Source organism: Panicum hallii, chromosome 9, assembly GCF_002211085.1.
Source record: "Panicum hallii strain FIL2 chromosome 9, PHallii_v3.1, whole genome shotgun sequence".
Taxonomy (NCBI): domain Eukaryota; kingdom Viridiplantae; phylum Streptophyta; class Magnoliopsida; order Poales; family Poaceae; genus Panicum; species Panicum hallii.
Genome location: NC_038050.1, coordinates 55,285,820 through 55,297,078, shown reverse-complemented (window position 1 = coordinate 55,297,078; position 11,259 = coordinate 55,285,820). Strand labels below are relative to the sequence as shown.

The window sequence follows — 11,259 nt, the reverse complement described above, 5'->3', positions numbered from 1 at the left end:
AGGGCCCAACACCGACACGTGAGCCGCGCCGTCGGTCGTGCTAACCCTAGGGCTCGCGAAACTCGGTGGGCTCAACCAGAGCAGGCTTCTCGGCAGCAGAACCCGACCCACCGAATTCGCAGGCCGCCGGTCCCGCTGCCGGCTCTCTCTCGCCGGGGATGATGATCGTGCGGAAAGGTCGCTGCCATTGAGGCTGATGGGCCTTCGTGGGCTACAAAACGAGGGTTAAACGAGACGCAGTAATGGGCCTTCATGGACTGCTGTTGCTGCTTCACGGTGGTCACACACTTTCAGTTCAGTTTCAGATCCATCCTTCCTGCTGGGTACTAATCAAGTCAAATGGAAGCCGCCACCTGCAGAGATCTTTAAGGTTAATTTTGGTGCTTCAATCTCAAAAAAAAAATGGTGCTTCGTTCTATCCTGAATTCCAGATTCTAGGACGAGCAGATGAGGGTTTGTTGCAAGAAACAGTACAGCACAAGTCTTAGCAGCTGGGGCCAGGAACATTGCACGCTGCATCATTACAGGCAGAGTCCATGGCTGCTTACCAAAGCCTTCCTTCAGTCAGGTAGCCTAGCCGAGGATGACACAGATTATCCAAGAAACTGACGCTCTAGTTATTGCAAGTGTCCTCTATTCATAGGAAGCCCAATTGGAATGCCTTGTTAATAAGCTCGACACTATATGTTTCTGAGCTTTGTTCATGTGCTGTCTTGGTATGTTCAAGAACTCGTAACGAAGTGGCACATTGTCTGGCTGGCCATGGCCATGTGTGCTGGCCTCTGGATCACATGTGTTGAACTGTTGATGACACAAGCCCCGGACTCTGTATCTGAACTGGTATCTGGCGATTTGTCTGCATCCAATGTCTAATGGAAGGTGATGTTTCCTTACAAAAGAACATTCGTCGTCTCTGCCTATCTGAATTCTGAAGATTCTTCCTCTCCGACGAAGGGGGAAAGAGAAAGACCTTAAGATTGTTGAGTACGATCTACAGAATGTGTGCTTCTTCCAGACTTGTGTGAATATGAAGTCTGACGGATCATCCAGGCTGTGATCGCTCAATCTTTGGCGTAAATGAAGAGGATTTCAACTGATGTCGACTGAGTATTCTCCTTTGCGAACTGCAACTTCACCTGCAAGGCTACCCAGTCGGAGAGAGGCGGCAACACATCAACATCGCCGAAGTGTCAACAACTGGGGAAGGCGAGTTGCTTGCTCTTTCGAGGCTTCACCTGTCTTTTGTGCTGGCTCCTGGTGGGCAGCTGTCGGTGAAAAGAGGTGAAAAGAGCACTTCCAGCGGCAGGTCGCTTTAGCTTGTTTGGTGGGTTGGAGGGAGCTGCACTTCTCCGTCACTTCCTCCCGTCTCCCTGGCTCTCCAAGATCTGGGGAATAAGTCAACACCGGCCGTGAATCCACAACTTACCCATGGCTGCAGGCCCAGCCCTTGAGCTTTGTCTCTCAGCTGCACTGCACCATGCAGTGGAGCGCATTTCTCGCCAAGATGGTACGCTGTTTGATCAAATGGAGCGCCAAAAACAAGTGGCGATAACGGTGGAAGATCAAGTGTAAGCCATTTCTTGCAAGATCAAAGACTTGTCAGTACTCAAGGAATATGAATAAGAGACTTCACAATGAGTCATCTTAAACCTCAACATTCACTGTCACAGTTACCACTACATTCTAATAATTGAATTTCCCCCAAAAATTCCTAGGCTCCTCCTCACAGTATGGATTGAATCAAGAAGCAGGCCGGTAAGACAGGTTTTGACCACGAATTGTTCCTATATTCCAAGACAACGAGACCCCGTAATTAATCTACGAAATGTATGATTTTTACTAGTTGCTAGTAATTCCTCATTTGGGTGGTCTTGGTGCCGCGGCCATGGACCGCCGCGTGGGCCCCGCCTCGACGTCGCCGTCCTCCTTCTTCTCGACGACCGCCGCCGTCTCGTCGTCCTTGCCGTTCTCCCCCGCGGCCTCAGGCGAGGGTCCCTCGAGGTCGTCGCGGACGCGGAAGGACGCGTGGAGGACGACGATCGGGACCCCCGCGGCGAGCGCGGCGAGGAGGTTGGCGACGGCGCCAGCGGCGACGATGTCGGCGAGCACGAGCGCGAGGAACACCGCGGCGACGAGGCGGCGGTCGAGGAGCCTCCGGAGCAGCGCCGAGTTGGGGAACGCCTTGAGGAGACCCCCATAGACGAGGAGGCCCTTGGAGGCCGCCATGAGGAAGACCACGGACGCCCGGTGCCGCGGCGCGAGGGACGCGAGCAGGAGCGCCCACTGCAGGACGGCGTAGTGGAACCGGAAGGTGCGGAGGTTGCGCACGGCGCGCACCGCGGCGGCCTCTGCGTCGGCGGCGGGCGCGAACGCCGAGGGCCGCGGCGCGAACCGGGCCAGCGCGCGGCGGAAGCCCCGCGCCCCCGCGCACGCCCGGTCGGCTGCCGCCGCCGCCGCCCGCCGGATCGCGCCGGCAGCACCCATGGCTGGCCCCGGCCCCGGCGAGATCTGCTCCGCGCGGCCGCCCTGATAAATTACTCGATGCGCGCCTGACGCCGCCGCGATCCGGCGTACGCTGCGGGCGCTAGTTTTAGACGCACGCAAGGCTTCGGGTCGTTGGGTCAAGGACGCGTTTTTTTTAACGGGTCGCACGGTCTGCTGGTGCCCTTGAGTGGTGGTGCAGGGAGACGGCGTCTGCGAATAAAGGGCTACTCGGCGTGTGTTGGCGGAAACCGTGACCTTTCCACTTGGTTCGCGTCCGTTTCGCTGGGTTTTGGGCCCCCTGCCCGGGCTCTGGGCTCTGCGTTGAGGGTCCCGTCGCCGAACTCACCGGAGGAGCCGTGGACCCGTGCTGGTGCCGTTCGTCCCGAATGTTCGGCGGATGCTACTACCAAAATATTTCGTGGATCGTGGTTTGCGTGTTGCTTTCTTTCTTTCTTTCTTTCTTTCTTTCTTTCTTTTATTTCGGCTCCTCGCTCCTGGCAGCAAGGACGTGCGCAGAAGTGTACTCCAAGGGAGAAGTGCTGGTACACCGTACACTAGCTGGCCGAGACCCGGGGAGGCATCGACTTGAGTGTGTATTGGGCTTGCTGTACGCCTTTTTTTTTGCAAGGCAGGGTTTGCTGAACTTGCATGCAAACTTTGCAATCTGAGTGCCACTGTTAGCGCACAGGTGATAGGTTAGGCATGGGCACCTTGTGACATTGTGTTGCTCCAACTGGTTTGGAGGTCGTTCTTAACCATGATATAGAGCTTTTCTTGGGCCACTGTTCTGTCGGATAGAGGTCAGGTGGCACAGACGCGGCATCTCGGCCGGGGTTAAGGTTGTCTCTAACGGGAGACTCTAAACCGTTCTCTACCCTATATAGAGAAGATTCCGTTCTCTATATGCTCCAGCAGCGTTCTCTAAATGGTCCTCTAAAATAAAGAACGCTACAAATTTTCTCTATATACAGAGATTCTCTCTCCTCTTCTCTATTTTTTCTTTACGTTTTAAACACTGGATTAAATAAAAATAAAATATGTCCATAGCATTTGAGGTATGATAAATACGTACGTACAAAAATTTGAAACAAAATACGTTTCTAATATAGGGTTTAATGTATAGAGAACGAGATTTAGAGAACGTTGTTGGAGAGAAATGAGATATAGAGGAGAGAATCTTGTAGAGAAGTCTGTAAATGACGGATATAAAGAAGGATATAGAGAACGACGGTTGGAGATAGCCAGTGGGGCTGTCAGATTTGGGGGCAGCGAGACTGCTCGTAAGATACTAAATCAAGGATGTGGCATGTTTGATACCTTATATTTCTTGTGATATTACAAGTAGAACTTGTCGGTACAAAAGCAAACTACATGAGTAGTACTTGGGTAGGACTCCTAAACTAATCTAGTATCGGTCTAGCATTCCATGTAACCATATCCCCCAGACTTCAACAATCTACATCTAAGGCAATATAAACCACCACACACGACGTAGGGTATTACGCACATTGCGGCCCGAACCTGTCTAAAATTTCGTGTTTCTTGCACCTTCGAGTTTCTGATCTCAGCGACATTCTATCTACAATTACCATCTCGGAGGTATCCCTAGGTGGGCTTGGCGGTAAAACACTGTCAGATTCGGGTACACGGGACTGTACACGTGGTATACTTTTTCTAGGATAAAGGTTGGGACATGACCCATGCCCTACATCTGTGTAACTACTCGTAGCCTAGAAGAACTACTCCTACGTTAGTGAAACTAGTCGGATACGGTAGGGAACTACTAGAAAAGTACTTAGGACTCTAGGGCATGTATCCGATTAGGACTTCCATGAGAACGTGTCCACCCAGACTATATAAGGGCGGACAGGACCCCCTCCAATGAGATCATCTGGCGATCATCCAGAGAATCACCCAGGAGATCACCCAATCACCATCAAAAGCAATACAAACCACACAGAACGTAGGGTATTACGCTCTCGGCGGCCCGAACCTGTCTAAACCTTGTGTTCCTTTGCATCTTCAAGTTTCTGATCTCGGCGACACCCTACCTACAAACTCACCATCTCGGGGGTATCCCTCGGCGGGTGTGGCGCTAAAACACCGACAAACACCGATAGCTGGCGCGCTAGGTAGGGGTGTTCATCGAAAATTCCCCGGTGAATCCAATGACATCGTTCAACTTCACCACCGTTGTGCTCAAGGAGGGCGTGACTTTCATCTTTGGCTCGTGGGTATATGTCGCCAACAGCGCGGGCGACTTCCCTCTGCAGATCGTCGACACCAGGAAGCCAGAGGAATCTGCACCAGCATCCTATCACGACATCGACGACCTCATCAAAGATCTCAATGAGATTGAATTCTCTGATTTGATCAAATCTCCAACGATCTTGACTACTCGGCTCGTCTTCAGCTTGCGCTGCAATGTCAACGTGCCACTGCTACTTCGACTACTTATCTCGACTAGAAACTAGTCGGGGATGGCTGCCGCATGCTCGACAACTAGTCGGGATCAATTCCGACTAGTTGGCATGAACAAATCATCCATAAATCAAGCTAAGTGACTTATACCTTCCCCGATTTATTCTTCATAGGATCGGCTACCTGTCCGTGTACGCCTCTCGATGGTATGAAACCCTCTAGAGTTGCACTTCACAGGATATTTTTTGTGCAACGCACATTATCTTTGTCACAATGTCGACTACTTATTTCTGCATGTTGTCTTCTGTGAACGGTCGCTAATTTACTCGAGTAGCAAACGCCTTAATCTGTGAAACGTCGGATCTTCAGTCATGACCTAAGCGACTCATACATATTATGAGCGAAGGCTAGAATGGGATCAGGTGATTAAACATAAAAGGTGGACTACTCGAGAGATTTAGATGGCTAAAAAAGAGCTCGACCCAGAAAATTTATTTTCACCGAACAAATTTCAGCATCTTCGCTTTGCACTGAATAAATTTTAGTATCTTTACATTATGCTATATAATGTGTATATCTCATGTTTCAGGTCAAGCTTCGTTGACAATTCTCCAGGATGCTCAGCGTACCTCCAGTGACTCCGCTAGCTCCCATGCTCGGGGGACTGCACGCCAATTATGATGCAGCACTGGCCCAATCTTTCGATAGGTATGATAGATTCGATTGGTGGAGAACTCGACGTTGGCGATCCGGGCTTTTAGTCAGACACGATTCAAACCCCTGCAACCATTACACCGCTGCTCCGTTGGTTATCAACCAAGCACAACTTGATTGACCTTGTCAAGAAGGCTTTTCCCTCCAAGTGAATCGAAGAACACAAGCAAGAAAGGATAAACACACAATCTGAAATTGCAAATATGTATGAAGCAAAAATGAATATGGGGTTCAAGCTCTAAACATAAAAGGACTAATTGTCACAGTGGTGTAGGATAAGAACGGGGGCCCTAATTCATAGGAAAAGGACTCGATGTCACAGTTACAATGAAGATGTATGTTTCTTAATGGAAAAATAGAACTAAACAAAATCTAAACCCTAATTTAACGACGGCTACTAAGTTTATATCCAAGAAGAACGAAGCTAGGGTTCCCACAATATGGGCTTAAGGCCCGACACACGATACAAAGGCCGCTAAAGCATGAAATTGGTGACATAGCATATTGTCATGGACAGACAGAATTATCCAAAAATCTTCTGGAGGTGGGACTAGAACCAAAAGACAGCTTTCATCATTAGCTTTCCAACGCATCAAAGAACGCCATGTTTCAATGTTGTATGAGGGAGATGTGGCCGATTCCGTCCAGGGTGGTCTGTTGAATCTGAACCGAACGCCGGAGTCCAAGTTGATGATGCCTTGTAACTTGGCGAAGGGCATGGCTCGTGCGTATCCACCTGGTGATGTCCTCACAATCCTCCCCTTCTTGAATTGGAGTTGTCCTCGACTCCATCCACCATCAAACTCTTGCAAAAGGTTAGTGACATCAGGACGCAAATTGCTAGATATAGGATTATGATCATGTGAAAATGAAACATGTCTGCAAAGCATGCTATTGTATGGTACTGCATCAACATAATTTTCAGCATTTAGAGATGTCTTAGCAATTAAAGCACCTCCCTTCAACTTAATCTCTTAGGATGTAGCACCAGATGGATGTAAAGCATGATCATTCTTAGAAATTTTAGCAAGCTCTTTGTCATGTTTAACAATTTCAGCAAGTGTTAATGGAAGTAAAACAATTTTCTTACCCTTATGCAGCAAAGTATAGATATTAATTCTACCATAGTGTAAAGCATTAGTATCATATTTCCATGGATGACCTAATAAAAGCGAACATGCTTGCATAGGTACAACATCAAATCAGCATAATCATGATATGAGCCAATGAAAAAGTATATTCTTGCTGATTGAGTTATCTTTGCTTACCACTATTGTTGAGCCATTCAAGGTGATAAGGTTTGGAATGAGCACGTGTGGTCATGCCAAGCTTTTTGACCAAATCTGAACTAACCAAGTTGTTGTAGCTCCCACTATCAATTATTGTACGAACACGACAATCCTTGATAATGAGAAATGTGTGGAACAAATTATGGCATTGTAACTTCTCCGGTTCATGCTGAACCTGTGTACTCAACACACGCTGCACAAGAATAGATTTGTAACCCGCAGCAGCAGTCATAGGATCAATAGCCTCTCCTTCATTATCCGGTGCAACATGGTTAGCAGCAAGAGCCAAATCATCTTCAACATCACTAGCACTTACATATCCACCATCACTGGTAGCAATGAATGCACAATGACTCGGGCAATCCTTCATGACGTGTCTCATGCCCTTGCAGCAGTGGCACACGATTTTGGTGAAGCGGCTTGATGTAGCGCTGGCCCGATCTTTCGATAGGTATGACCGATTTTGTTGGTGGAGAACTCGACGTTGGCAATCTAGGCTTCTAATCAGACACGATTCAAACCCCTGCAACCGTTACACCGCTGCTCCATAGCACAACTCGATTGAGCTCGCCAAGAAGATTTTTCCCTGCAAGCGAATCGAAGAAGACAAGTAAGAAAGGATAAACACGCAATCTGAAATTGTAGATGTATATAAAGCAAAGATTAATATGGGGTTCAAGCTCTGAACACAAAAGGACTAATCACCATAGTGGTGTAGGACAAGAATGAGGGCCCTGATTCACAGCAAAAGTATTCGATATCACAGTTACAATGAAGATGTCTGTTTCTCGATGGAAAATTAGAACTTAATGAAACCTAAACCCTGATGTGGAGTTTATACCCAAGAAGGATGAAGCTAGGGTTGGGGGGTGAAACGGGGGGGGGGGACACAACATGGCTTAAGGCCCGACATGATACAAAGGCCGTTAAAGCATGAAGCTGGTGATGCAGCACCATGTCATGGACACATAGAATGATCCACGTATCTTCTGGAGGTGGGACTAGAACCAAAAGAAAACTTTCATCATTAGCTTTCCAATGCATCAAAGAACGCCTCGTTTCGATGTCGTATGAGGGAGATGCGGCCAATTCCATCCAGGGTGGTTTGCTGAATCCGAACCGAACGTGGAGTACGAGTTAATGATGACTTTGTAACTTGGCGAAGGGCATGACTCTTGCGTATCCGCCTTGGTGATATCCTCATCAAATTACTACTCAGTGCATCTCTAATGGATCCACTAGCTCCCAAGCTCATGTGCTGGGCGCCAATAACTACTCGACGTGGCTCCTACGACTCACCCGGCCTATAAGCTCGGGAGCTGGACGTTGCAAAACTACTCGGAAGACTCGTAGAAGAACCAGATTTAAGAGGCTTTTGAGGATTTATCTCTGGAAGATAATTGGTTAATCATTATTTTAGAGATTTTATCCTGAAATAAGGGGTTTTTCAAATTTTTAACCCAGGAATCTTATCTAGCCATTAAATCAACGATAAAATTTGCTTTGAGCGGTAATTTTGAATTTTTTTGAGGAAGTTATTTGTTTAACCATTTTTTCAGGGAGGGGGGTTTCAAATTTCTATCCAATCACTCTATTTTAACCATCAATTCAATTTCTTAAAAATATTCTACAACGTATGCCACGTTCTTTTAGCTCTTTTTTTCCAAACCTTGGGATTTGGATTCACGACTTGGGGGCTGCGGGACACGTGCAAACATCAACTTATTTTTCAAATCTATTGGAAGACAAAGAAAGAAGATTCAGGACTAATTTGACACTCAGCCTGATTCTTCAATTCAACCTAAGGCTCGGGGGCTACTCCATATGGAGTGTTTCAACGCACCCCATATAAAAGATTTAAACTATTCGGGGCATGAGCACCTCATAGCCTCAAAACAACCAAAAGGTAATCGGGAAGACATATTCAAGATGAAGTTCTAAAGAACACGAAGATGACTCCAGAAGTACTCGGAAGCCTGTAGTACTTGGCTATGAAGAGCTCGGGGGCTTGTCAGACCCTAGATAGTGGGACTGCTCATAAGGTATAGAAATATCTAGAATAAGGGATGCAGCAAATTCCATACCTTATATCTGTTGTGATATAGTCGGATACGAGTAGGACTAGTCAGTACAGAAGGAAACTGCCCGAGTGGTATTCGAGTTGGACTTCTAAGCTAGTATCGGTCTACGATTCCATATAACCCTGTCCGCCCAGACTATATAAATGTTGAAAGATATCTAGGCTCCTAAGTGGGTTTTGGTGATAAATGACAAAGCACATGTACATTTAATCGTGTTATTAAGCATGTGTGCAGGTGCTAAAGGTGACTGAGCAAAGCATATAGCAAAGCGTGAACCCTCAAAAATGATATGAAAAATGGCGTTCTCAAGTGTACTAAAAGACTAGATTTTATTTTTGAAATTGAGTATAGGAACGTCGTACTATCAAGGGGAACTTTGATCCACGAGTGCAGACATGGTAGTTATGCTCAAGAGAACCCACAAAAATCATAAGAAACCATCCCACCACTTAAAAAGGGACTTAAATGTGAAATTCAGTGTCTAACCCGGAGTGTCCGGGTCTCAATCCGGAATGTCCGGACAGAGTGTCCGGAGTATCTGGACGTATACCCGGAGTCTCCGGGTCACTGTTACCAGTCCGCAAAACCCATCTGGTTCGGAGTCTCCGGACTCCCTTGTCCGGAGTATCCAGACATATACCCGGAGTTTCCGGGTACCGCTCTCCCAACGGCTAGTTTCTGGGAGAGGGGGTATAAATACCCTCATACCCCCTCTCATTCTCTCTCTCTTGCTTATTTTCGACCAGAACAGCTGAAAAGCCAAAGACAGCCCTCTCACTCCCCATTTGCTTCTCTCTTGAGTGATTTTCTTTGGGGTTTGAAGTGAGATTGTTGCAAGAGCTAAGATTGTGCAAGTAAGCCTTGATTTCATCTCTTGAGCACATCATCCAAGTCTAGCCTGTGGATTCTAGTTTATTACTCTTGGGGCTCCAAGCTCCTAGACGGCTAGGCGTCGCTTGTGATTGCGTGATTGATTTGTGAGCATCACAGCTGGTTTGTAATCTTCATTCCTCTCCGAGGAATTCATAGTAAGTGACCCTAGGGTTTGAGCGTTGGTCTCACCCTTGGGAGAGGAGCATAGGAGTTCTTGAGCACCGTCTCTTGAATTCTTCCTCAACAGGGACGTAGCTCCTTTGGGAGTGAACTTCAGGAAACAAATTCTGTGTCACTCTCGCAATTCTAGCTTACATTTGTGATTATTTGCTTGTGAGACTAACCTTTTAGGGTTTGAGGCCAATCTACTATTATACAAGTCTCAGGAGTAAGACAACTGGTGAGAAACACTTCAGAGGTACCACTAGTCCCTCTAAATTTATTGGATTCAGTTTACAGCATTTCTATCTTTGATTTGTAGCAGTTTGTCTCATACCCGGATAGTCCGGATATTATTTCCGGAAACTCTGGACACTATATTCGGAGTATCCGGACATATATTCGGAGTATCCGGACACCTGTGTTGCTAACCGTGTTCAAAGTATTTTTAAGTTGCAGATTAGCCTATTCACCCCCCCTCTAGGCATCTTAAGGTCCTTTCAATTGGTATCAGAGTAAGGTTCTCCATATTTGAAGCTTAACGGCTTGGAGAGTCAAGATGTCAAGTGACACTTCATCCAAGGGTCCGGTCGATCCAATGGTTGAAGTTCAGAAGGAGAGGTCATTTGAGAAATCTGAAGACAAGAAAAAGAACATGCTACAAGAAGAGCAAGAAGAATTGGAAACAACCGACGATGAGATGTCATTTCAAGAATGGAAGGCTTGGAAGAAGAAGAAGAAATTGCAAAGAAAGAAAGAAAGATCAGGCATCAAGATTATAATCGAGTCAAGTGATGACTCGAATAATGACTACAAGAGAAGATCTTCAAGTTCCTCAAAGGTGAAGAAAAGAGCCGACTATCACCAAGTGGCTCATGACTGCACATTTCAAATTCCTAGTGATCACAATGCTTCAATTCACATGGGAAAACCCTCTTATTTTGATAGAACGGGGTACAATCAATGGAAGGCCAAAATGTTTGGTTATTTGAGTGCAATTCGCAAGGATCTTTGGAAAATCATTGAAGTAGGGTGTGAGATCCCGGAAGATGGAGAAGCCACAACGCCCGTGCAAGCATATGTCTTGCAAAGAAATTATCAAGCATTGAACATTCTTCACTCTTCTGTGAGTCCGGAAGAGTTTGACAAAATTGAAGATTCTTCTACCGCCAAGGATGCTTGGGACACACTCCAAGTAAATCATCAAGGGTCAAGAAAAGTCCGAGAATTAAGGATCA

The 11,259-nt window shown here is 46.8% G+C and overlaps 1 protein-coding gene across 1 annotated transcript; it reads right to left on the bottom strand.

The window, feature by feature from the left end:
* Window positions 1-1,557: 1,557 nt before the first annotated feature.
* LOC112873961 lies at window positions 1,558-2,655 on the bottom strand. The gene has a single exon (XM_025937078.1). It carries the CDS (start codon window positions 2,482-2,484, stop codon window positions 1,858-1,860), a length of 627 nt encoding a protein of 208 aa, XP_025792863.1. The 5' UTR covers window positions 2,485-2,655; the 3' UTR covers window positions 1,558-1,857.
* Between the last annotated feature and the right edge of the window lie 8,604 nt (window positions 2,656-11,259).

Excerpts from the sequence above, each read along its gene's own strand:
- LOC112873961 (XM_025937078.1), bottom strand. The coding sequence starts at position 2,484 with ATGGGTGCTGCCGGCGCGATCCGGCGGGCGGCGGCGGCGGCAGCCGAC.